At 40.0% G+C, this 24106-nt stretch overlaps 2 protein-coding genes across 9 annotated transcripts in view; one reads left to right on the top strand and one right to left on the bottom strand.

Annotated features, from left to right (window-relative positions):
* Positions 1-5958, top strand: part of Magi3 (membrane associated guanylate kinase, WW and PDZ domain containing 3) — a 214301-nt gene extending 208343 nt beyond the window's left edge. The window contains exons 20-22 of one of the 3 annotated variants that reach the window (XM_074050718.1): positions 1639-1777; positions 2514-2604; positions 3158-3295. In XM_074050718.1, coding sequence (XP_073906819.1) covers positions 1639-1777; positions 2514-2563 — 189 coding nt within the window. In that variant the 3' untranslated portion in view covers positions 2564-2604; positions 3158-3295. Of the gene's footprint in view, positions 1-1638; positions 1778-2513; positions 2605-3157 lie in introns of all 3 variants that reach the window. The other 2 variants (XM_020166348.2, XM_074050717.1) reach the window with 2 other exon arrangements.
* A 1680-nt stretch (positions 5959-7638) lies between these two features.
* Phtf1 (putative homeodomain transcription factor 1) overlaps positions 7639-24106 on the bottom strand; it is a 39208-nt gene continuing 22740 nt past the window's right edge. For 2 of the 6 annotated variants that reach the window (XM_020166354.2, XM_074050719.1), the window contains 8 exons: positions 22599-22727; positions 21886-22158; positions 20776-20907; positions 20120-20206; positions 16900-17055; positions 14087-14182; positions 12724-12849; positions 11738-12248 (listed from right to left, as the gene is read on the bottom strand). In XM_020166354.2, coding sequence (XP_020021943.2) covers positions 12228-12248; positions 12724-12849; positions 14087-14182; positions 16900-17055; positions 20120-20206; positions 20776-20907; positions 21886-22158; positions 22599-22727 — 1020 coding nt within the window. In that variant the 3' untranslated portion in view covers positions 11738-12227. Of the gene's footprint in view, positions 7795-8152; positions 8192-11737; positions 12249-12723; positions 12850-14086; positions 14183-16899; positions 17056-20119; positions 20207-20775; positions 20908-21885; positions 22159-22598; positions 22728-24106 lie in introns of those variants that run through there. The other 4 variants (XR_002212551.2, XM_074050721.1, XM_074050720.1 and 1 more) reach the window with 4 other exon arrangements.

Genomic DNA, 24106 nt, shown 5'->3' with positions numbered 1-24106 from the left:
GGGCAATGCAAGAACCTATCTGGAAAACAGCTAAAGCAAAAGGGCTAGAGGGTGACTCAAATGGTAGGTAAAGCGCAGTGCCACAAAAAAAAAAAAAAAAAAAAAAACCACATGACTTTGAAAAGTAAGTTTCTAATACCTGAAATTCAGGGGCAGGGGAGGGCATTGAAACCATAGTGGTGTTAAACCCATTGGTCTTGTTTCCAGCACCCACTAGCTCTGTTCCTTCAAGAGTGAGGCATCTCTTTTTAAAATTTTCACAAATATGCAACAGGAAAGTCTTCCCTTTCATGATTTATTTGAAAGGTTTTGTATGCAATGGGGTATAACTTGAAAAATAGCATTATCTGTGGGTGGTGTGCAGTCGTGTTTTATCGCATGGAATCCCCAACAAACTCGGGAGATAGATACTAGTCTCCTCATTAACCAGTGAGACCTCTCCTATAGGTAGAGGTGTCGCACTGGCCTTTGCCAAAAACCACTGAGTCCCTCTGTTAGGTCACTTCTGGATTGTAACATTATAAATATTTGGAAGATTTGCTTCTTGGAATTGCAGTAACTTCCCATTGTTTAGTTCTTCTTGGAAGCCAATGTCCTTCAGTGACATGTCACCTTGAAATAAATGTTAAATTTACCACATTCTCAAATCCAGTCATTCACAAAAATCAGACTTGACTTTTCCTTACTTTCCTTTTCTCTTTTAGACATTTCTAATAAATAGCAATGACAGTCCTCTTATTCTTAGACTTCGTTCTATTTTTTCCCAGTGAGATGATTTTACATTAAAATCATTAAGTATAAGCCAATAATTGTTTTTTTACAATTTTTAGATAGATACATAAATTGTACAAAAGGATTTCATTGTGCTATTTCTACTACATGCATGTGCTGTGACCAAATTCACCTCTCTATTACTTTCTTTTCCTCCCTACCCCTTTTTAAATAATGTTAGCAGATTTCACTCTACTATTTTCCTGTATGTGTTTAAAATACTTTGACCATACTCACACTCCTTCACCCTCTCCAGTAACTGGTTTTAAATACGTTAAATAACTGTTCAATTATCTATTCTCCAAGCTTCATTTCTTTAATTTTGATCTCTAAATACACCATTTGGCTAAGGCCTCGTATATGTGGAGGACAGTGAAGGCATGAGGACAGGCAGCTCTTGCAGGAAAGTCTTCTGGGATGAGAAGCCACCTGTCCAGGCTTTAGGACGTTAAGTCAAGATCCAACTCAAGTCATTCAGATATGGTATAAATCTGGATTGCTACAGAAACTTCACCTCTTCTATACTGCTTTAACACTTTGTAGAAAACTTAGAATTTTTTTCTTTTCTGAGGTGCTTGAGGATCAAACGAAGGGCCTTCTGCATGCTATGGAAAACTTAGAAATTTGATTCTTGATGCCCAGATACTGGCTGTTAGCTATCTAAAACTTTCCCATATAAACTTTCATAGAGTAAATAAAACCAGGCATTGTCTCTTCCTATTGCTGCCCTCTGTCCACACATTACCACATGAAGCACTGTACACAGGTGAAACATTTTACAAATGAAAGTGTGTCACTAAGCAAGGATGAAGGGCAGAACTGAAGGAGGATGTGTGCTTTCATGTGAATCTGAATGTTCCCATCTAGGTTGGTGACCAAATCGTTGAAATCAATGGGGAACCTACCCAAGGCATCACACACACTCGCGCTATTGAGCTCATTCAGGCCGGCGGAAATAAAGTTCTTCTTCTTTTGAGACCAGGAACTGGCTTGATACCTGACCACGGTAAGTGAAATAGCTAAAACACTGATGTGTTAGGGAGGGGAGCAGAGGTGTCTGTCTGGAGGGGGCAGATATTCACTGCTAATTCAGAGGTGAACACAACCATCAAAAGCAGAGCATTACAGAACAAGTGACTTCAGGCAGGGCATTAGCTGGGGTAAAATCTGTTTTAAATTTATTTCATCTGGAAGCGTATGGTGATCTGTTGAGAAATGTGCCTGTCAGAGACAAGGACATTAGAGGCAGACATTTTAATGTCATGATAAACATCTTCATTTTCTCCTTTCCTTGACTAATTACACATTTCCAACAGAGGTTATTTATTTCCTTAAAGCAAGATATGTTTGTCTAATAATGAGTAAACACCATAAGAACTAATTCTGGTCACTTGTCAAAAACAAATTGCCCTAGCCCTACCTGGAGACACAGAGTTGGGCCTGAGACCGTGTCTGTACTCCTGTACTAATCTTAAACTTCCTTGATTTGTTTTTGAACTAATTATTGTTTGAGTGCATGATGACAGAAGCCAAGGCAGTGCCATCCCACATAGAGCTTGTCCCCGTGGCCCGTCAAAGCTTTCATAGGATGAATGTAGACATCCTCCTACAGCCCCCTTCCAACCTTGATTCTCTGTTGTCTTCCACCGTCTGCTTGTAAACCATCCATTCCCAGTGACATCTTTGCTAACTGAGCTGATTTTTTTTCACATAGTCCTAGGCTTTTTCTCTTCCTTCTTTAGGTTTGGCTCCTTCCGGTCTGTGCTCCTACGTGAAACCTGAGCAACATTAAGGCTTTCAGGGCTTTTCTTGGTCTTTCCTTAAAAAGACTTGGTAAATTTGCATGTCTTATAAATCACTTCCTTCTTTTGTTTTCTTTTTAATTAAATATGATGCTATTAAATACATCTGTTCCTATCTTCTGCACTTTTCAGTCTCCTTTTGACGTTAAATTTGGTAGCTTAATGCAAGAAAATTATTTACAAATGCCCTTAAACCTCATTTGATCTCTTACTAGTGATTCTGGCATATCTTTAAGTTATTAACATCTTAATTAATAAGCTTCTTGGACCAGTGAGTTTGGTCCAATTTCTCTGATTTGGCTTTACAAATAATCTACAGATCATGTATTATCTCACTAATTATACATAATTGGGAAAATGAAGTGTTATGTATGTAAACAATCTACCCTTCATGTGTGAGCAGATGTCTGTACCCATCTGCCTTCACAGAGAGATACATAAGCATATGTAAAGTGGGTAACGCACTTGTCCCTGGGCTATATAAGCAGTCAGTCCATCTCAGTTGGCTGTCAATATTCAAAACTTGATATGTGCGGCCCTATAGTGCTAAGATGTAATGACATCCCACTTGACTCGCTTTCCAGGTAACTGGGACACTAGTAACCCCCCATCTTCCAGTGTGATTTATGATGAACAGCCGCCATACCCCCCACCTTCACATTCTGCTTCTGCGTTTGAGGACTCTTGTGGGCCAATGACTGAAGAAGCTCCAGTGAGAGCTCAGCCATGTGAGAGAGTGGACCTAAAGGACCCTGTACCTCAAAGGAAAAGCACTTTAAATGAAAATCAGTCTCTTCTCCAGAAAAATGTGAACAAGAAGGGTCCACCCAGTGGCCCTGGGCACAGTGACAAGAGAAATCTACTGAAAGAAGAAAATGGTGTCTCACGAAGAGATAGATCTGCTAGTCCCAAAAAGTCAGCTAACCGATATTCAGAAGAACATTTGGAAAAGATGCCCAGTCCTCTAAAAGATGACCCCAAGGGAAGACCCAGAGATCGATCACTCAGCCCAAGGAAAGGGGGGAATAAAAGTCAGATTAACACCAGGGCAAGTTCCGGACAAGATCACTGCAGAAAAAGCAGAGGTCGGTCTTCTAGTCCAAAGAAACAGCAAAAAATTGAAGGAGGCAAAGACCCGTCCAGTGCTGAAGCCAGATTCTTTGAGGGTGAGAGTCGAAGGGCAACAGGCTGCACCAGCGACAATGCTGAAGAGCTCTCAGATGGGAAAGAAAAACCCGGTGCCATCAGGAAAGATCTGAAGCAGAGTCAGCTGGGAAAAAACAAAACAAGGTCTCCAGAGAAAAAGAGCAAGAAGATGGAAGAAAAGTCTCTTCCACCCAAAAAGACCACCAGCATTGCTAGTAGGGCAATATCTGAAAGTGAAAAGGGAAAGAAGACAAACAGCAGAGAAACAAGTTCTAGTAAAGATAAAACAGAAGAAAATGGCCAGCTGACAGAAAAGAAGCTGAGGCAGGAACCTGAAGAGAGGATGGCCTCAAATAAAACAGAGGATCACAAAGGGAAGGAGCTCAAACCTGAAAGTAGCCCTCCAGTTAAGAAAACAATAACTCCAGGGCCCTGGAAGGTGCCGAGTGCAAATAAAGTCCCAGGCACTACTGGCATGGCTGAGAAACAGCTGTGACCTTTAGTATAAAACAAAGAAAAACAAGTTGCATTCTTTTCTTACTAAAAGCAGCATTTTCAAAATAAAATGTCTTTTTTTCAGAAATTCTGGAACACCTAGTACATTTTAATTTGAGCACCAAGTTACCTACACTGCACAAGGGCCTAAGGCCTGTAGGACTGCTCAGAGCCGCTGTCCCTGGCCGCCCTCCCTCACCTCAGAAAGGAGCTACATCCGTGCGCCATCTGACATGCCCTGCTCAGGCTGCCCAGCTGACTTGTCTCCATGAACATCCAAATATGACATGTCACAACTCACTTTGTTGTGTGCCGAGTCATCTACTGTCTCGTGTGTTTCACCCTGCTCATTCAGGTCTTTCCACGGGGATAAAGTCAGGATTAGCTTGGAAGCTGATGTTCTAGATAGCATGTTGCATGTTTACAAAGAGCAGCATCTGAGTCCTGCAGGAGTGATCTTTAGCTCCTCACTAGAGACAGCGGTTGCCTCTTCTAACACCACTGATGGTACCTAGTGGAAAACTCCAGAACGTCACCACTTTAAAGCAAAAAACTGCATATGTTGATGCTTTCTTAAGGCTTTTTTTAATTTGGCTGAATAGGTGTTTCAATAACTATTGAAGATATTCCTTCCAACTGAATGTTCAAAATAAGAAAATACTCTAAGTAATAAAGTTCACCTCCTGCTGTGTTACCCAACCTGACGTGTAGAACTTCTCAGGTTTCCCTTTCTCATCAAGGCCACCAGGAAGCATGCAGAAGTACTGCTTATTGCTTTTTGAAGAATAACTACTATTTCTGGATATTTTACTTGTATCTGCTACTAAAGTCATTAGTCTTCAATACATATTCCAAGAGTTAGATTATTATCCAGATAGTGTGAGGGACATAATCATGACAACAGTCTCCCAGCTCCATGCCAGGCTCAGGCTCCCGCTCCTCACATCTGGCAGATGTGGACAACCACAGATGTTCAGAAGCAGAACCCGTGTCGGGTCTGCCCATGAGGCAGGACAAAGTAGGCAGACTATACATGCTGGATCTTAGCTTTAACTTTTAGCTACATCAACTTTCTTATTTAAAAACAAAGGGAGACCAAATATCTGCTAAGCTTACACAACTTTTCAGAGTCCTTTTCTAAGAGTCTAAAATGTTTGCTGGAAGTTGGAGGTAGTTTTTAACCTCAAAGAAGATGCAGGTTTTCAGACTCCAGCAGCATTCAGTAGCATCTATAAATACGGCCCATTCTCAGAATGAAACTCTCAATCATGGAGCATTCGAACACACTTGGTCTGTTACCCTTGGTTCATCCTGTGAAACACACATCCAGCTCCTTCCCTCTGCGAGTCTGCCTATGTAACAACTGTGTCAGCTCTGTAGATGCCACGTGCTTCCCAGAGTGAGGCTTTTGAGATCCCCTCTCCTCCAGAGCTGTATCTATCCACCTACCATAACTGCGTTGAGTAAAGCAAAATTAGGAGGCTTGAGAAAATACTGAGAACTTAGTGTCACAGAAATGATTTCTTTTCCCAATAGTCCACAATTAGTGATGCAAATCCTATTTTAATTGTTAACTGTGACATAACTTGGATGTCATATGTTAGTCTCATGTGGCTCTTCCTTTCTAAATAACCTGTCACTGTACCGATTCTATACTGACTTAGCAGTGTGGCCTTGGAATGCTGAGCACGATATGGATGTGCTGGTTGTAAATGTTTATATATGTACAGTACCTTTATATATACACTTGAGGTTCTGATTAGAGAGATCTGTAAATCGCTCGTTATTTTTTATATAGATATTAAAAAAAAACAAAAACAGTTCCTGGCCTGTATTTCTTTGACTCTGCTTTGTTTAATGTTGCTTTCTGTTTGTGGAGCTAGTTCCCATCATGACCTGAGTCCTTGGATAGATTTTTGTGTCTCCACATAACCCTACAATCAGAAAGATTCTTGTAACATGACCTTACCTGTACAGTGAAACTTTCATCCATATGTGGAATTTGAATTAAATAACATTATACCTACTTTTCACCTTTCATTGTAAATAGTTTTGCATTAATAACTTGCTACTAAAAATACCTTTCTTACACTGTGAGGGCAAGAAAACTGTCTTCCTGGACTTTGGTTACTAGCATTTGTATGGATCTAGAGTGGAAGTCCAGGTCATAAAACTCTTTATTTCTTCAGACTGGCAGTTCCTATTATTATTAAATGTTTTATTTACTTTTAAATTTGCTTTAGAATGAAGTGTTTAGACAGGTTCATTTAACTCTCAGTATGAGCAATGCCTACAATCTACTCTGGAGGACAAAAATTCCTACCTACTATTACATGAACTCACACCAAAAAAAAAACAAACAAAAAACAAACCCAGCCCTCTTGTTTCCAGGCCGAGGCTGTGGAGTGGCAGCAAAATACTTTTGTTGTAGACATACTGTCTGACATGATTTCACTGGGAGACAAGATGGTTGCAGCACTTCTATGGAGCTCTTCTACCACGGTCCCATCATCTTTGCTGACCAAGCAACTCTGAACAGGGTTAGTTCCTAGCTCACAGTCTTGGACTCAGAAAAGCATTTACTTTTTTATTTTTATACAAGCATATCCTGCTATTTAACAAAGGAAATAACCAAGATATTCACATATTGAAATAAAAAGCCAAATGCTTTTTTGAACACCTGGACAAATGGAATTCTATGTTTAATATGTCCATTATTCGTAAAGAGCTGAGTTTTAAGAAAGCTAAGTATTCACATTAGATTATCTAACAGTCTACCCAGTGACTTCCAGGAGGATGTGTTTAAGTTGGAGCCTAGCCCATCTTGTGCTCCTAGAACTAAGGAACCTTTGTATAAAGTTTCAAAATGTGACATGAGAATAATTTTTTTGCATCAAGGCATGCTCCAATGCCTAAAGTGCTTTTTAAGCAGTAAAATGCATGTTTATTTGGGGAGTTCTTTTCTGTTCCTACTAGGATTTTATCAGCAAAATGATGAGTTGTTTAATGTATGCCACAATTATTACATCACGTCTATAATCATTAATTAGCAGAGTAAAAGATGCCCAGTAACTCAGGTGTGTCTTCAATGTTGTTATGCAAATAGCATTAAACATAAGAAGGAAATCTGAAAGCTTGTAAAGAATTGTATTCAGGGCTGCCAGAATGGCTCAAGTGGTACAGTGCCTATCTTGCAAGTGTGAGGCCGATTTCAAACCCCAGCAACACACACAAAAGGAAAAACTTTAAAAAAAAAAAAAAAAAAGGTATCAAGTAGAAAAACCTGAATCTTTTTCACTTAGACAATAAATTATGAAACAGCCAAATGCTTTGAATTAGCCTTAAATTCTATTTTGACAAAGAATCCTGTGGCCACTTGTCTATTTTATAATATTTGCATTAAACAGACAGTTAGCAAATTCACAAACAGGCTCAGTCATCCTCAGTAAAGGACAATCATTTGTTAACTTGGGCAATACCTTCACACAGCTTACTGGCTCAGGATATTCTGCAGGAAAGGCACAGAATTAATGCACATTTGTGACACTCAAGTTTCATCACTCAACATGGACATCAGTAACTGCAAGAAGCAAAAGATTACTTCAAATTACTCGACTGTCAGTACAGGTATAAATTAGATAAAGTTTAATGAATTTACCTTTTTTTGGCAGTGCCAGAATTGAACACAGAGCCTCGCATGCATATCATGCAAGTGCTCTCCCACTGAGATGCACCCCCAACCCGTGAACTTACTTCCTATATTACTGTATTTGGAAGTGAAACCTACCTGGCCCATTGTGAGCATGTAGACCTAACATCTAGAAGTTTTCAACAATGAATTCTATTCACTGGAAATAAGGCTATTTTTACAGCATATAGGTCCACTTAACTCTTACATACAATGAACCAGAAGTAAAAACAAAAATCCACAAACTTACACTTTGTGAGACATCCTGGTATTTAGAATTTTTCTGCCTCTGAAAGTCAAGAAAACCATACTCCAGTTAGGCTAGGATTTGGCTATCCAACTTTTCAAAGTGGCTACAGTACACGCGGCCGTAATCTTACGTACTTAGGTTTGTAGATCACCTCTCCAGAGCAATTTCACCCTTCACTTAATTTCTGAATAATGTAAATATTACCAAAATCATCCCTTTTTGGGGAGTCAAACAAAAGCTTGAGTTACTAAGGATTTATTGTATGGGGTACATGAACTACTGAGGGAAGATGAACCAGGAAATAACAACTCTTCTGTCCTTACAGAAAAAAATTGCGTGGATGGTACTGGGCATGAGGTCTGTTCATGATTCTTCTGCTATGTCTGTTTACTGAGCATCTGCTTTGGTGCTGACCATCCTGAGCCCAGGGAAGAACAACAGTCCTTTTACATTCTTGTGGGAAGGAAGCACACAAGTAGGTAAAAAATTTGAAGAAGAAACTGACAGGATAAAACTGATGAATAACTAGGTTCATCAGAGAAGTTGCTGAGAGCTGAGGGAAGCAGCAGCCAGACTGGGGTGAAGTTAAGGAAATGTATTCCAGGCAGAAGAAGGCAGCTTGCACAGAACTGCTCTGAGAGCTGTGTGTGAGGGTGGGGAGAGACAGTGGGGGCGACGTAACCAATGTACAGTGTAAGCCTAATCAGAATTGTCACTATGAATCCTCCCCCTGTATGACGAATATCTCCTCATAAAAAATTATAATAAAGAAATAAACGTTTCCAACACACACACAAAAGCTTCATGTGATGGGCGGACACGGCGAAGGAGAGGAATGGAGGTGGGAGGTAAAGCCAGAAGCTGAAGTAGCCACAAAGGAAGGAGGCGGCCCTGGACATCTAGGACAATGGAAGTGTCCTTTCCAAATTTTCAGCCCATTCACATGGCTCTGGAGAACTGGCTGTCATCGGCAGCAAAGAAAACTGACAAGGGAGCGTCACAGCCCAGGCAAAAGAAGCCAGCTTTACCTGGAGCAATGAGAATGTGGAGCTGACGGACTTGGTGGTGGACTGGATACAGAGCCTTTGGTTTCAGCAACTGGGTGGTCTGGGAAAACATTTGCTCACCCAATTTAACAAAGCTAAGAATGGGAACTGGATGTTTGGTTCTGAACAAAGGCATCACAGGATAATGGAATTAAATAAGTTGAGCCCCATAACTGCCCACTGGCAGCTTCTAGACTGCAGAGTCGAAACTGAGAACCCAACCAACTAGTCTTGCCAAGTTGAGAAGGCAGCTGAGCCAGTGAAGCTGGCTCAGGTTTTCAGGAAAGAGTACCACAGAGTCTGCAGCTGCACAGAGCAAATGAGCAAGCACCCCAGAACAGGCAAAGAGCCACCACAAAGCAGCAGGTAGAAAAACTGCTGAAGTTCACAAGGTCTGGGAATGGCTCATGTTCCCAAAGTAGAAACCTTAGTAATGACCAGAAGATCACACACAGCACACAGGTGCTGCTCAGCAGAGAAAAGTAACCCGACGGCTAGGAGCATGGCTCAAGTGGTAGAACACTTGTCTAGCAAGCAGGTAGCCCAGTCTTACGGAGCCACAGAAAAAAAGAAAGAAAGAAAAATAACCCAAAAACAAACTCCTCTGGCTCACCTACCAAGTTTAAAAGCAAGCTTTGAAATAATCAAACATTCTAAGGAACTCTATTCCAAACTAAAGCTCAACATTTAAAAGATTACAAAAAGAATGCATCCATACACTCAAAACCCACTAACCAACCATGTAAAGTTCTCAGCCAATAACAAATTACTGAGAATGTAAAAAAAGGAAACATGACCCCAAATGAAAACTCACTCAATAAAAACAAATCCCAAAATGACCCAGAAAGCTGTTTTAATATCCTTGTTTATATTTTGATTATAAATAGGTTACATGAAAAAAGGTAGACAAAAATTAAGTGTGTTAAGGAGAGATGTGGAAGATAAATTTTTAAAAGACCAAATCCAGCTTTCACAGATTAAAAAATTATTTTAGATAGAGTGAGGCATGGTGGTATTTACCTTAATCCCATCACTCAGGAGGCTGAGGCAGGAGGATAAAAGAGTTTGAGGCCCACTTGGGCTACATAGTGAGACAAAAACAAACAATGGGATGAGATTACCAAATTAGTGCAGAAGAATGGGTTAGAGAACTTGCAGGTGGGGCAAAAGAAGCCATACAAATGAAAAAGATTGGAAAAACATGAGCTGAGGGGCAGCTGCAAGCAGCCTCATGTATACATAAACCTGAGTCCCAGAAGGAGGGGGGTATAGAAAAATCATTTTAAGAAATGCCAAAATTTTTCCAATTAAGTCATGTGAAAATACAAGATGGTATAAAAATGATATGAAAACTATAAGCCATAGATTCAGTAGGTCCAAGAAACCCAAGCACAAAAAAGAAAACTATACCAATATATAATTAAATTGCACAAATTCAATGGGAAAGATAAAATCTTAAGAGCATCCAAAGTTTAGGAGGAAAAAAAATATATCAGATACAGAAGAACAAAGATAAAAATGAAAATGAAGCAGACTTCTGGTCAGAAACAATGCAGTGGAGCAACTCTATTTTTAAACAGAATATTTATACCCAGCAAAAGTATCTTTTACATGTAATAAAGATTCAAAGTATTTCTCAATAGAGCAGGCCTACATTGTCCACTAAAATAATTTGGATTTATCTTCAAAAAGAGAGGAAACCATTCATGGATTCTACATGATGGGACTTATCAGAAAAGACATCACCTTTTTGAGGAGAGTAGATTGGGTGTGGGGGAGAGAACAGCCACATCTAAAACAGAAGCTCAGTCTGTGCTCCGTACCTCACAGGACACTCTCACTTAACACTAACAACCCTATTACATAGTCACTGTCCCTATTTACCAGGGGAGGAAATTGAGATGGAAAGAGGTGAACTTGTCCCAGGTTCTCAAGCTAAGTAGGAATGCCAAGAATTCAAACCCAAAAGGATCTGACCTCGGTCCCTGAACTCATGAGAAGTTTATGTCTGGCAGGAATGATTTTTAAATATTAAGCATAGTGATCTTAAATGAGCACATTTCATACATAATAACCAAGTTCCACAAAATCTTCACATTAAAAATGTTCAGATTTTCAATCTGCCTCAAGAGATTCTTCAAAGCAGGTAGCATAATGAACAACAATTCTGTAGTTTTAACATACGTATGTGCACATGTGTAACAGGGAATGATAAAAAAACCTACATCAAAGGCATGGCTTGGCCAATTTCAGACACTGAGAACCTGAAACTACAGAGAGTTAGATACATGAAACTACACAATGAATAAACTCTTCGCGCTGTATGGTGGGCTACATGGTAGACGAGGATGAGTGACATATACTGAAGTTTCTTATGCTGAATTACTTGGCATACTGTATGCATAACTCACCAGCAATTATAACTATTAGGATTAACTCAAAATCATAAGCTAATTAAAAATTTCTCCACAACTGAATGGAAATTCACGCCTGAAAAGGTTTTTTTCTTTAACCACAAAAAAAAGCTTAGAAACAAATCTCCAGTAAAGTTCTTTTATTTGGATTCAACCTAAAATAGGCTGGTCCCTCTTTGATAGAGAAACCTCCAATTCCATAGACTATAATAGAAAAGTACTAAGTGTGCATTTTTCCAATAAAAGATATTTGCTTCATGCTTCGGGCATCTTCCAGTTACCCTAGAGATTATTCCAGTAAATGTAACTGTCACAGAAGTGCCCAGAAGAAATTTCCTAACTTAAAACACCGCACTTGTGTTACTGTAACGCACACAGTCTTTAGTCTGCTGACTGTTCATACTGTTTGAAAACCATGAAAGTACAGGTTTTTAGCATGCACACCCAGGTAAGAAAGGACTTGCTCCTCTGAGAAAACCCTTCGCTAGGTTTGGCAGGGCGGAGAGCACCTGTGCACAGGAACGAGCTGGGGTCCCCTGGGTTCTGCAGTCATCTCTTTCCTTAGCGGGTGAATACTGATGCCGGCCAGGGGAGAATCCAGGCACATGACTTAGCTTATGACTTAATTTTCCACAGCTAAGGAAAAAAAAAAAGCACCAAGAAAAGTTAGTCCTAAGACAAACAGGATTTAGAGGTACACTCACATGACTAAGAACCAAGAACCCTTTACCTAAGAGGAAAATACATCACCTCTGGTAATCACAACCGTCGATCACAGAAAAAAACATCAAAAATGATACAGTGCAGTTCATGTATTATTGATTCTCACTCTACCTCTGAATACTTCCCAAGATCAGAGTAAGACCTTTACCCAGTCCACGCTATTAAACTGACATGAAATTTAAACTTCACTTTTTGTTCATTCAAGAGTTCAAGTTTACATGTGTAAAATGAGGAGAGCTAAACTGAGAAGCCTGTGGCCCACCAAGCAAAATGTCTATTTCTTTACCTCAAGTTATTTCCATGCTACACACAGTACAAAGAACACAGATTATTATACACAATGATTTTTAACACACGATAGTATGGAGTGGTAGTCACTCATACTTACTCTTATATTAAATCCTAGAAGATCACTTATAACTCCTGAGACAGCAGAAAGGATAACTACTCTTGTGATATTGTAGATTAAGGGATTCATTGTCAGTCCATAGAGTCTGAACGGTGTGTCCAGCTCCTACAAAAACACAAAGAACTGAGATGAGACGTGTGCTTTTCCAGTAGCTATCAGTACTTCACGCTGCTTTTTAAGTCTCGGGGGAGAATGACTGCTTAATACTCAAGAGCTACCTTGAAAAAATCTGTAAGGTATATACCTACTTTTCCATGGCCTAAGCTTTTTAAGATAAGTTGAAGCAGTATGTTATTTATAATTTTTTCAAAAGTAATCTCAAAAATGTGACAGGTGTCAGCAATCATCAGAACTGTAGTAAGACTGCTCGTGTTTTTCTTACATAGTTATTAACCCAAAACCACTGGGTTGGTATTTTGGATCTGCATAGCCTGGTACTTACCTGTTAGGAAGGGCTTTTCTAAAAAGTAAAACATTGATTTAATTAATGAGAAGCAAGCTTATTTCACCTTATCTTTTTTATATAAAAGTACGATGTGGTACTAACAACTGTAGTGCAGACTCTTTGCACAGAGATGGGTGGGTCTTCTGGCTTTGGTCAGTGAATTTCTGGGAGCTGACCATATCTCTTTCCAGAAGTCAGGGTAGGATAACTGTAGTCTGAGAGACAGCATCACAGGTGGCCTTGGTGAAGCTGCAAAGAGAAGCAGTCCAGTCCACAGCCAGGGTATAGCTGTCAACACCAGCCCTGGAGCAGCTTCCTGGACCAAGCTAGTGGCACAGAGCAGGGATGAAGATACCAATAGCCACCTTGCAGACAGCATGAGGCCTATCTGTTCCTCCAGCGGCCACGCCACATGGGGTGACAGTTAGCTTAACCATGTTGGCAGCCCCTCGGTGGTGTTGGCTACTTCCCTGGAACAGTAACGCTCAGACCAACATGGCTAAAGTACCTGATGGCAGCAAACCTCATCTGCTGGCCAGCCAATTCTGCTTTTATGTGGGCAAAATCTTGTCTTAAGGGATGTCACCAGGGAGAAGCCAATGATCTCTGATTTGTTGATAGGCAGGGAGAGGAGGCAGATCTCCTCCAGGAACATGCTCCTCCTGCTTTTGACCAGGCGGCCCAACTAAGAGATGGAGCCACACTGTCCTCAGCCTTGCCTCCAGGAGCTCTGAGCCCTTGGTTCCAGCTGACCAGTGCCCTGACCCCTGAAGCCTGGGCTCCAGGGCCTTCTCTGGGGCTTCCTGCCTGGCTAAGGAATCATCTATCTTGGTATTTTCTCAGAGAAGATGACTTATTTTGAACTACAGTAAAAATGTATCATAAGATATTACTTACTTTTAACAACTTGGTGGACAGCTTTAATACATTGTTTACTAGAGTGAGCTGTTCTTTCTTATTTGGCTTTTTTTCCATCTTAAGATACAAATTAATCTAAGGGAAAGAATAGAGATTAAGGTACAAAAAACATGTATGCATATATAAATATACATGTATGTACAAACACATACTACATAAAATCTGGCAGATTTTGAGGGTCATGTTTTCAATTTTGAATTTCTAGCAGCTAGAATATATGCAATATAACCTAGCCAGATCCCTAATCAGTCTCCCTATGGCAAAGAAAAACACAATGAAAATGATGAAGCAATTTAAATATCACAACAATTTAAAATTTCAATAATGCAATATAACATGATCGCCATGTAAATTCCCCAAAAAATCTAGCATCCCTGTTAAGATTTGTGGAAAGTTAAGAAAATAGTTGCTTTTAATTTACTAATTCCTTTCCACCTCACAGGGTGAATTCTCCATTATGATTCCATGGACAAAAAAAGAAAAGAACGAGAGAAAGAAAAATAGGCTGAGCGTAGTAGCTCAAGCCTTCAATTCTACTGAGATCAGGTTCAAGGCCAGCCCCAGGCTCGGCCCACTGAAAAAAAAAAATTCAAGAGACCCCATCTCATCCAATGGCTGGACAAAGTGGCACATGCCTGTCATCACAACTACGCCGGGAAGCACAAATTGGAAGACTTCACTCCAGGCCAACCTGGGTATAAAGTGAGACCCTATCTCAAAAATAACCAACAAAAAAAAAGGGCTAGCAGAGTAGCTCAAGTGGTAGAGTGCCTGCCTAGCCAAGCATGAGGTCCTGAGTTCAATCTCCTGCCCCTTCAAAAAAATCAAAATTAAAAAAGAAATCATTTAGCAACAGAGGGAGTGAATTTGATCAAAACACATATGCATGTATGGAAACAGCACAGTGAAACTTCCCCTGCCCTTTTTTGTGGTACTGGGGGTTGAACTCAGGGTCTGTGGTTGATAGCAGGCACTCTACCACTTGAGCCACTCCACCAGCCCTTTTGCAGTGGTTATTTTTTTGTTGTTGCTCATTTATTTACATGTGCATACATTGTGTGGGTAATTTCTCTACCCTGCCCCCCACACAGTTCCCCCCCACTCAGCTCCAGGCAGGTCCCATTCTGCCCTTATCACTAATTTTGTTGAAGAAAAGACATACGCGTAATAAGGAAGACAAAGCATTTTTGCTAGTTAAGAGTAGCTATACAGAGAAATTCCTACTATTGCTTTCATGTACCCATGTGTTACGACCCATGTTGATTCAACTCTAACTGATCTTTACATTGGTTCCCGATACCCTGATCATAATAACCTCTGTTGTTTTAAGGTTTCTGTATTAGTTCCTCTGGAGTGGGGACATCAAACGCTTTCATGTTTTGGATTTTCTACCTATTCCTGCATCTCCCGTATGTGCTTTCCCCTTGTCTTGTGATCCAAGTCCAACCACATTGCTGCATTTGCCCTAGATCTAAAGTCCGCATATGAGGGAGAACATATGATTTTTGGTCTTCTGAGCCTGGCTGACCTCACTCAGAATGATGTTCTCCAGTTCCATCCATTTACCAGCGAATGATAACATTTCATTCTTCTTCATGGTTGCATAAAATTCCATCGTGTATAAATACCACATTTTCTTGATCCATTCGTCAGTGGTGGGGCATCTTGGCTGTTTCCGTAACTTGGCTATTGTGAATAGTGCCGCAATAAACATGGGTGTGCAGGTGCCTCTGGAGTAACCTGTGTCACAGTCTTTTGGGTATATCCCCAAGAGTGGTATTGCTGGATCAAATGGTAGATCAATGTCTAGCTTTTTAAGTAGCCTCCAAATTTTTTTCCAGAGTGGTTGTACTAGTTTACATTCCCACCAACAGCGTAAGAGGGTTCCTTTTTCCCCGCATCCTCGCCAACACCTGTTGTTGGTGGTGTTGCTGATGATGGCTATTCTAACAGGGGTGAGGTGGAATCTTAGTGTGGTTTTAATTTGCATTTCCTTTATTGCTAGAGATGGTGAGCATTTTTTTCATGTGTTTTTTGGCCATTTGAATTTCTTCTTTTGAGAAAGCTCTGTTTAGTTCACTTGCCCATTTCTTTATTGGTTCATTGATTTTGGGAGAGTTTAGTTTTTTAAGTTCCCTGTATATTCTGGTTATCAGTCCTTTGTCTGATGTGTAGCTGGCAAATATTTTCTCCCACTTACAGACCATTTCTTTTGTTGTGCAGAAGCTTTTTAATTTTATGAAGTCCCATGTAGTCATCCTTTCTCTTAGTTGCTGGGCTGCTGGAGTTCTATTAAGGAAGTCTTTGCCTATACTTATTTTTTTGAGATAAGGTTTGACTTTGCACCCAGGCTGGCCTGAACCACAATCCTCCTATTTCTTCTTCCCCACATGGCTAAGGATGACAGTGCATACCACCAAGCCCAGCCATTGGTTGAGACTGGGTGGGAGGGGAGGGTCTCACTTTATGCCTGGGCTGGCCTGGAACTGATATCCTCCCAATCTCCACCTCTCAAGTAGCTAGGATTACAGGCTTGAACACTCAGCCACAATTAATACAATAAAAATACCCTTCAGTATACAAAGTATTTTCCATTCATTAGATCTTAATTCTTATAATTCTGGAGCAGGTGAGGAAGATGTTATACCCACTTTCTAAGGAGTAAGCAAATACAGAGCAGCAAAGTGACATGTGAAGTCACATACCTAGAAAGTGACAGCTAGATAGTGACTGAACTCTGAATCCTTAGCATAAATATTACCACCTCTAACCACTGACAGACCCATCAATACCTGTTCTGTAAGTAAGATTGAAACATTGCTGTATTTCTTATTGGTCTCAGACCCCAGGGAGGCCAGGCGCAGTAAGAAAAGTAGCAAAGCTGTCTCCCAGATCAAAAACTCCCAGTTGTACGCATCATTCAAGAAAGTTTTATGTCCTTGTAGAACCTATCAAAGGACCCAAGAAAAATTCAGATTTTAATGTCTTAAAATCATATAATTACTTCAACGATTTTAAAACATTTTCAAGAATCTCATGTTTTAATACTCAAAGCAGAAGAGTTTTAATGCTCCTAAAGCGTATCTATTTATTAGCCCTTATGTATCTAAATGTCCTAGAAGCAAAGGTCTAGAAGTAACAGACACGATGTAATATGTAACAGGAAAACTGCATTCCCAGCCACCTGCATCACCACTGTCCACTCTCCAGTGTATGATGAGCGGTGTTTAAAGCATTAACTGTGCATGGTGTCCAATGAGCTCGTAAAGTAATGCAGCCCACCCCTGCTATAACCAGAAAAGCTTGAGATCGGTTCTTTAGTCCATGATAGGATCCAAGTAATAACAGCAGGAGCAGCTATCATTCATTGAGTGCCCACTACATGTCAAGTTTTCTGAGAAAAGTTTTTGTTGCTTTTAAAATTTGACTTAAGAGTAAAGAGATTTACTCAAGCAAGGTAATTCACTGAAAAACATAGAGAGAACTCTCACAGAAACCAAGTTCAGGCCTTCTGAGAAGCAGGAGGGCAGCCACCATGCAGCTGCCTCACATCTCTCTCCCAGCTCCATTCCTCTTGAACAATTCCACTGCCTTACAAGACTCCTATTTCCTGCTTCCACTTTAACTTTGGCTTAAGTCAGGTTGGGCTTGTCACAGCACCCTCTGGCCCCCTGACCCTCTCCTGACCTTTCTTCTCCCAAATCCATCACTGACATCTCAGGTTCTTAGCTCTAATTTCCAAAACAGTGAACAATTATCTCAGTCTGGATCAGGTTCACTGCTGTCAATTAGCTCTAACTAGGAGGAAGAAAGGTGTAACTGTTCAGAGAACTGATACAATTTGTTGCGTAACAGATACCAAATATGCAAAATCATGGCCAAGCTGCAATAAAACCAAAGAGAATCTTAAGAAAAACCAGACACTGGGAGGTAGGGCGGTGTGAAGGATGATCAAAAGTACATTATATACATTTACAAAAATGCCACAATGAAATTCATCAAAACATGGATGAAAAAAGGTTATTTTTAAAAGACCAACAATAAGACTAACAACTGACTTCTCAACACAAAATATGGAAATCAAAATACAACAGAATCCTAAAGAGAATTCATCACCAGCAGATTGGCACTAAAATAAATACTAAAGAAGTTATCCAGAGAGGAGGAAAATAATCCAGAGAAACAGAAATGAAATAATGAAAAGCAATGGACAGGATAAATATATAGGGACAAATAGAAAAGAATAGTTGACTATATAAAACAATCACATCTTTTAGATTTTAAATATATATATATATAATTTACATAATGGATAAAAATAACAGAAAATGAAAGAGTAAATGAGAGAAAGTGTTCTAAGATCCTAGCATTATCAAGAAAACTGTAAATTAATCATCTGGTTAGGCTATACTTATCAATCATTTTATTACACCTTAATAAATTAACCTCTGAGGTTACTACTAACGCAATAGTAAAAGAATGTAGAGGTCAATGGAAAGAATTACAGTATTTATTAATAAAAACATGACAAGAAGAGAGAACAGGGAAAATCAACAGGTAGACCAAACAAAGCAAATAATGTTTGTAGCTGTAGTAATTATGTTAAGTTTAAATGAGCCAGACCAAAACACTTAAGACTGTAGCACTGGATTAAAAGATAATAACCAAACAGAACATTCTGACTGTAAGAGACAAACCTACCTATGCAAACAAAGATACAAATGCAAAAATACTCTAAAGACAGATAATGCAGTTAAACTAATATCAAAACATGCAGAAGCATTAGAAATAGACACATTTTATAAGGTCACAAAAGAAAAAAGAAAAAGCCTAACACTTTTCCAGATTAAAAGACACTAACAAAACATAATATCCAAATGCAATCTGATTCTGAACTGGATACTGGACTTAGGGAAAAAGAACTATAAAGGATATAAAAGGCCATCCACCAAGAGACCAATAACAATCCTTAGTCTGAATGTACCCAGATAAGCAGCCTCAAAACAAATAAAGCAAGGCAGGCATGGTGGCGCACACCTGAAATCTGCAATCCCAGCCCTCAGGAAGCACAGGCAGGAGGATTACACATTCAAGACTAGTCTGGACAAGACCCTGTCACAAAACAAGGAATTTTAAAAAAATACATAAAGCGAATTGACAGAAATAAAAGACGAATCCATAATCATTGTTGACATAAACATACTTCTACCAAACGCAAAAAGCAAACCAAAGAATGAATAAGACAGCTTGATCAATGCAACTGAAAAACCTGGGTTTTTTTTTTTTAATATATAGAACATTGCTCTCAACAATGACAGAACTCAAATTCCTTCCAAAGTACTGGTGGAAGGCGTAATAAAACTAAACATATGCTGGATTATAAAAGAAGTTTCCACCTATTTCAAAGTACAGAAAACAGTCGTATGTTCTCTTGACCACAAGAGAATTAAGTTAAAACTCACTGAAGGAAAAGTACAAAGGAAGCCTGTAACTTCCTGTAATGCAGAAAGAAAAAAAGTGCTTAAAAAGACAACAAAAGCACCTGCCAAAGGACACAGCAAGGGCCTTCAACGGACTCCACTGGCCAAATATGGGACAATTTACACATCAAAACACATATAGTAACAGATTATAACCCAATAGATAAAATAATACATCATGTCACAGAGTAATAAAAATGAACAAAAGGAATGACAAAGGCCTACCTTACATTATAATAAATGTAGAAGGGATAATGTAGTTAGAAAATCACTGTTCTCAACTATCAGAGTATGATAGCTTTATTTTCAGTTAAAAATTACCAACTAAAATTAAATTAGAAAGATCTTAAGAATTTTAACTTCAAAATTACCTCTATTTCCATTTCAAAATGTTAGAAAAACTAACAAGTATTCAAAAGAAATACAGACACATTTCTTATATACTTCAACGTACAGTGACCTGATCTAAAATGGAAAGTGAACCCTATAATGGCATTTCTGCTTTTCATTAAAACAGATACGAAGCTTTTACCTGGGCACAACAGATGAAAGCAATCGAAAGCGTCAATAAGAAGACTGAAGATACAACCACATCAACTGAACGCTGCGGACCTCGTCTCTGTGGCGGGAGACATACATTAATGTTTTAGATTACTGTCAGAGGCAGCAACAGCATCAGTAACATGCAGAATTTTATTACATTCATGTGAAAATAAATGTTTACAAGAAGTTTCCAACATACGATTTTAACTTATTTGGGGTATCATCCACTTGAAGCACTGAAATCTGTGTCTCTCAAAATTAAGAGTGTGACTGATATTTCCAGCAAGGATATTTCCCGAAGTCAGAGAGAGAGATGCAATATTTAATTTATCACTCTGCCCCAGGAAATTTTAATTTTCTTTTCCCTTTCTAAGCCTTTATTTACTTACCCCTACCCGCTCTATGGATAGATCACATCTACCTTGATGTCCAGCAAATCTGTCGGCCACTGATACAACCTGCCCAACAGCTGGCCGCTAAGTAACAGCTGCCCAGACGTCAGTGGACTGCTCTCTGTATGGTCTTGAGTTTGTTTGTCTGGGGTTTTTACAGTGGTACTGGGGTTTGAACTCAAGGCCTCTTGCTTGCAAGGCAGGCAAGTGCAGATTCTTGCACAGTTCCTGCTGTTAACCAAATAAAACTCACCTTCAGATAGGAACGCAGTGACAGCCATATTTTAATGTTCTCCACCTTTTTAAGTCTGAAATGAGGTATTTCATATTTCCTAGCTTTCCTGGCAGAAGTAATATGGCTGAAGAGTTTTGCAAATAAAAATCTCTAAAGGAGGTTAAAAAAAAAAATCACAAAACAAAATGTTCATACATGTCTTTGGGTGTATATTTATATAATTGTCAACAATATTCCCAGAATATATAAAGTGTTTAAAAAATAAAAAAGAATGAATTGTTGCCAGTGATCACTAAGAACAGGCAGTGAAGCCCTCCTCAGTAACTCGTTACCCCGCTGCTTCCAGGGCACGCTATACAATAATGTACTTCTCCAAAACACAGTATATTTTTGACATTTGCAAGGAATATTCTTTGGAAACTTTTTGTGAACCCTGAACAACTCCAATACTTGTACAAGATTTTGGCTTATTCCCAAATTGTATTTCTTTTTTTTTAGCAGTACTGAGGTTTGAACTCAGGACCTTGTGCTTGCCACGCAGGTACTCTACCACTTGAGCCACACCCCAAGCCCTTTCTGCTTCAGGTATTTTTTGAATAGGGTCTCGCTTTTTTTAAGCTTGAGCCAGCCTGGACCTTAGTCCTCCTATTTACACTTCCTCCATAGCTGGGATGACAGGTGTATGGCACAACACCCAGCCATGAACTCATGAACTTTTTCTTGGGCTGCCCTCCAACTGTGACCCTCCTGATCTCTGCCTCCCAGATAGCTAGGATTACAAGTATGAGCCACGGTGCCCAGCCCAAACTGTATTTGTATTTACAATCACATTTCTTGTGCATACCATCACTACATTAAGTCCTCAATCCATAACTCATCAAATTTCAACAAATTTAGTACTTGTATGACCACAAGAAGTACTGCTTTGGGAATCTACATGTGCACTGAGGTGCAAATGCCGCACTGCCAGCTGAGCCACTCAGTCTGCGGATTATAACATGTAATTTGTAAATAGTCAATAACACAAACACTAACCCACAAGTACCAAAATCAAGAGAACATAAACAACTCGATGGAATATAATATGCAAAAACAAAGGTAAGAAAGTTTGCTTATTTGTCCACATACCTGTTTATATGTTCTCTCTGCCACACACATCATGAAAAAAAACATCCATGTAAGACACAATCTTTCAAAAAAGTTAATTATAGACAAAATAATAACAGGTGTAACAGGCGGTGCCCCACAAAAGAGAGTCAGGATCTCCTCGGCTGAAATGGACTTCAGTTGGTCAAGGGTCTTCTCACGGAAGAGTCGATACAGGAAAGGGAAAAGCGCTAAGCCGACGGTGACGGCATTGCCGAGCATCTGGTAACCCACTCCCTGCTGACAGGCATTAACCTGGGAAGTGACGCAGAGTCTCCATCAGTACTGCACAGTGAAGTGAGTGACAAAAAGAATCTATCATACTACCGAGAATCACATTTTAAAGGAAGTACAAATAAATGATATACAAATCTGGACTGGGGTTGAGGCTAAGCATGCCAGAGGCCTTTATTTCAGCACCAAAGGGCGGGAGGGGATGTACCCAGACTCAAGACTTAACCATGAATTGCCCTCAATGAGAAGAGGAATATCTGTAGCACATACTGACCGACTGATGGTGCTAACAGAGACCATATATAACAATTTTTTAAAAAATACTACCAAGTGAAGTCTGAGTACAAAGTTTAAAATCTGCATTTGTATTTTAAAAGCAGAGCCATGTTGCTCTAATCACTAGGCAGATTCTTACGAAGCAGATTCTGATCTCTGAAAAGTCTGGGACTTATCCCTCTTACCCTGCTCATGATGACACCACTGATCTCCAGCACAGACATGTCCATCTTTTTGCACTCATTTCCTTCCCAGATGATTGCACTTACTCGGTCAGAGGCCGGACTTGAGTTCTGAAGCCAGAATAAATGGTTCTGGGAAGAGAAATTTAAACCTGTTTCCACCCATTCCTCCTTTCCTCCATAGCTTTTTCTTTCCCTTTGTCAAGCTCCCAGACTGCATCCCCCAGTGTTCAGCCTCACAATCACTGTAGCATCCACTGCCTCGATGCTGAATTCTGGTTCTTTTCTTTCTAAAAGAACCATCTGGAGAGAGGAGGCGGGACTGCATGGCCTCCAAGGACGCCCTCCCCTCGGCAGTGCAGCTGAGTGCAGTGAACCGCAGGGCGCTAAGCAAGAAGGCATCTCGAGGGCCAGGACGCTACACACGAGTGGCAGAGGTAAAGCGGGAGAGGTGCTGAAGGCCTCATGGACCCTACAAACAGCTGAGCAGTTAGGTCCTCCCTGACCCAACCAAGGCACAGAAGATCACAGGGGTTCAAGAGCACAAGATGACTGTCACAATGCAAACAGCCCACATCCTCCTCTGCCAGAGAATTTCTCATTCTCCAGGTTCCATTTCAGCATCACGGTTCTCGTAAAAGCCATGAGTCTCAGTATTTTGTCTTTCTCTGAAATTAAAAACCCTTTCAGTCTGTATCAGACTGAAATTAACATTTAATTATATAGTCCTTTGGGAGGGTTTTTTGGTGTGTGTGGTACTGGGGATTGAACCCAGGGTCTCAAGCTTGCTAAGAAAGTGTTCTACCACTTGAGCCACACCCTCAGCCACTTCTGCAGCTTAATCATTAGTGTCAGTTTTTAAAAAGGGCATACCCAGTGCTCAGCAGAATGCTCACGGGGGACATCTGTCCATTTTATTCACTGATCATCTCATCCAACAAATACGTGCTAAGTACCTACTGTGTAACATGCACTGTGGGACAACGGAGAACAAGATGGATGTTTGCCAGGTGTGGTGGAGCACGCCTGTAATGTCAGCATTCAGGAGGCTGAGGCAGGAGGATCATGATTTCAAGGCCAGCCTGATCTAGACAGTCAGACCCTTTTGTCAAAAAGCAAAGTACATGTTTCCTTGCTATGACGGAGCTTACAGACTTCTGAAGGAGTAGAATTAAATAAAGTTACTAGACAGCATGGCAAGGAAAGACTGCTTTGCAAGGGAAAGGTTTCCCAAAGGAAGAGTATTATTCCAGCCAAGACCCGCATGAAAACCAAAAAGGAGTGAGCCAAAGCATGGGGATTAGAGAAAAGGTTCTTCCCCAGCAGACACAGGGGGCCAATACACATCACAACAGAAAGAGGCGGGCTAAAGCACCCCATGTAAAAAGCAGGGGGGGAATGGTCAGAGGTGAAATTGTTACAACAAGTAAAGGAACAGAACAAATAACCTAGAAGGAAGAGAAAAGGGTTTTAAGGAAAGTGGTATTGTCAGATTTGAATTTTAGAAGTGT

The sequence above is a fragment of the Castor canadensis genome, chromosome 12, assembly GCF_047511655.1.
Source record: "Castor canadensis chromosome 12, mCasCan1.hap1v2, whole genome shotgun sequence".
NCBI classification, from domain to species: Eukaryota; Metazoa; Chordata; class Mammalia; order Rodentia; family Castoridae; genus Castor; species Castor canadensis.
The sequence above is the reverse complement of the archived record's forward strand: the minus strand, read 5'-3'. Positions and strand labels throughout refer to the sequence as shown.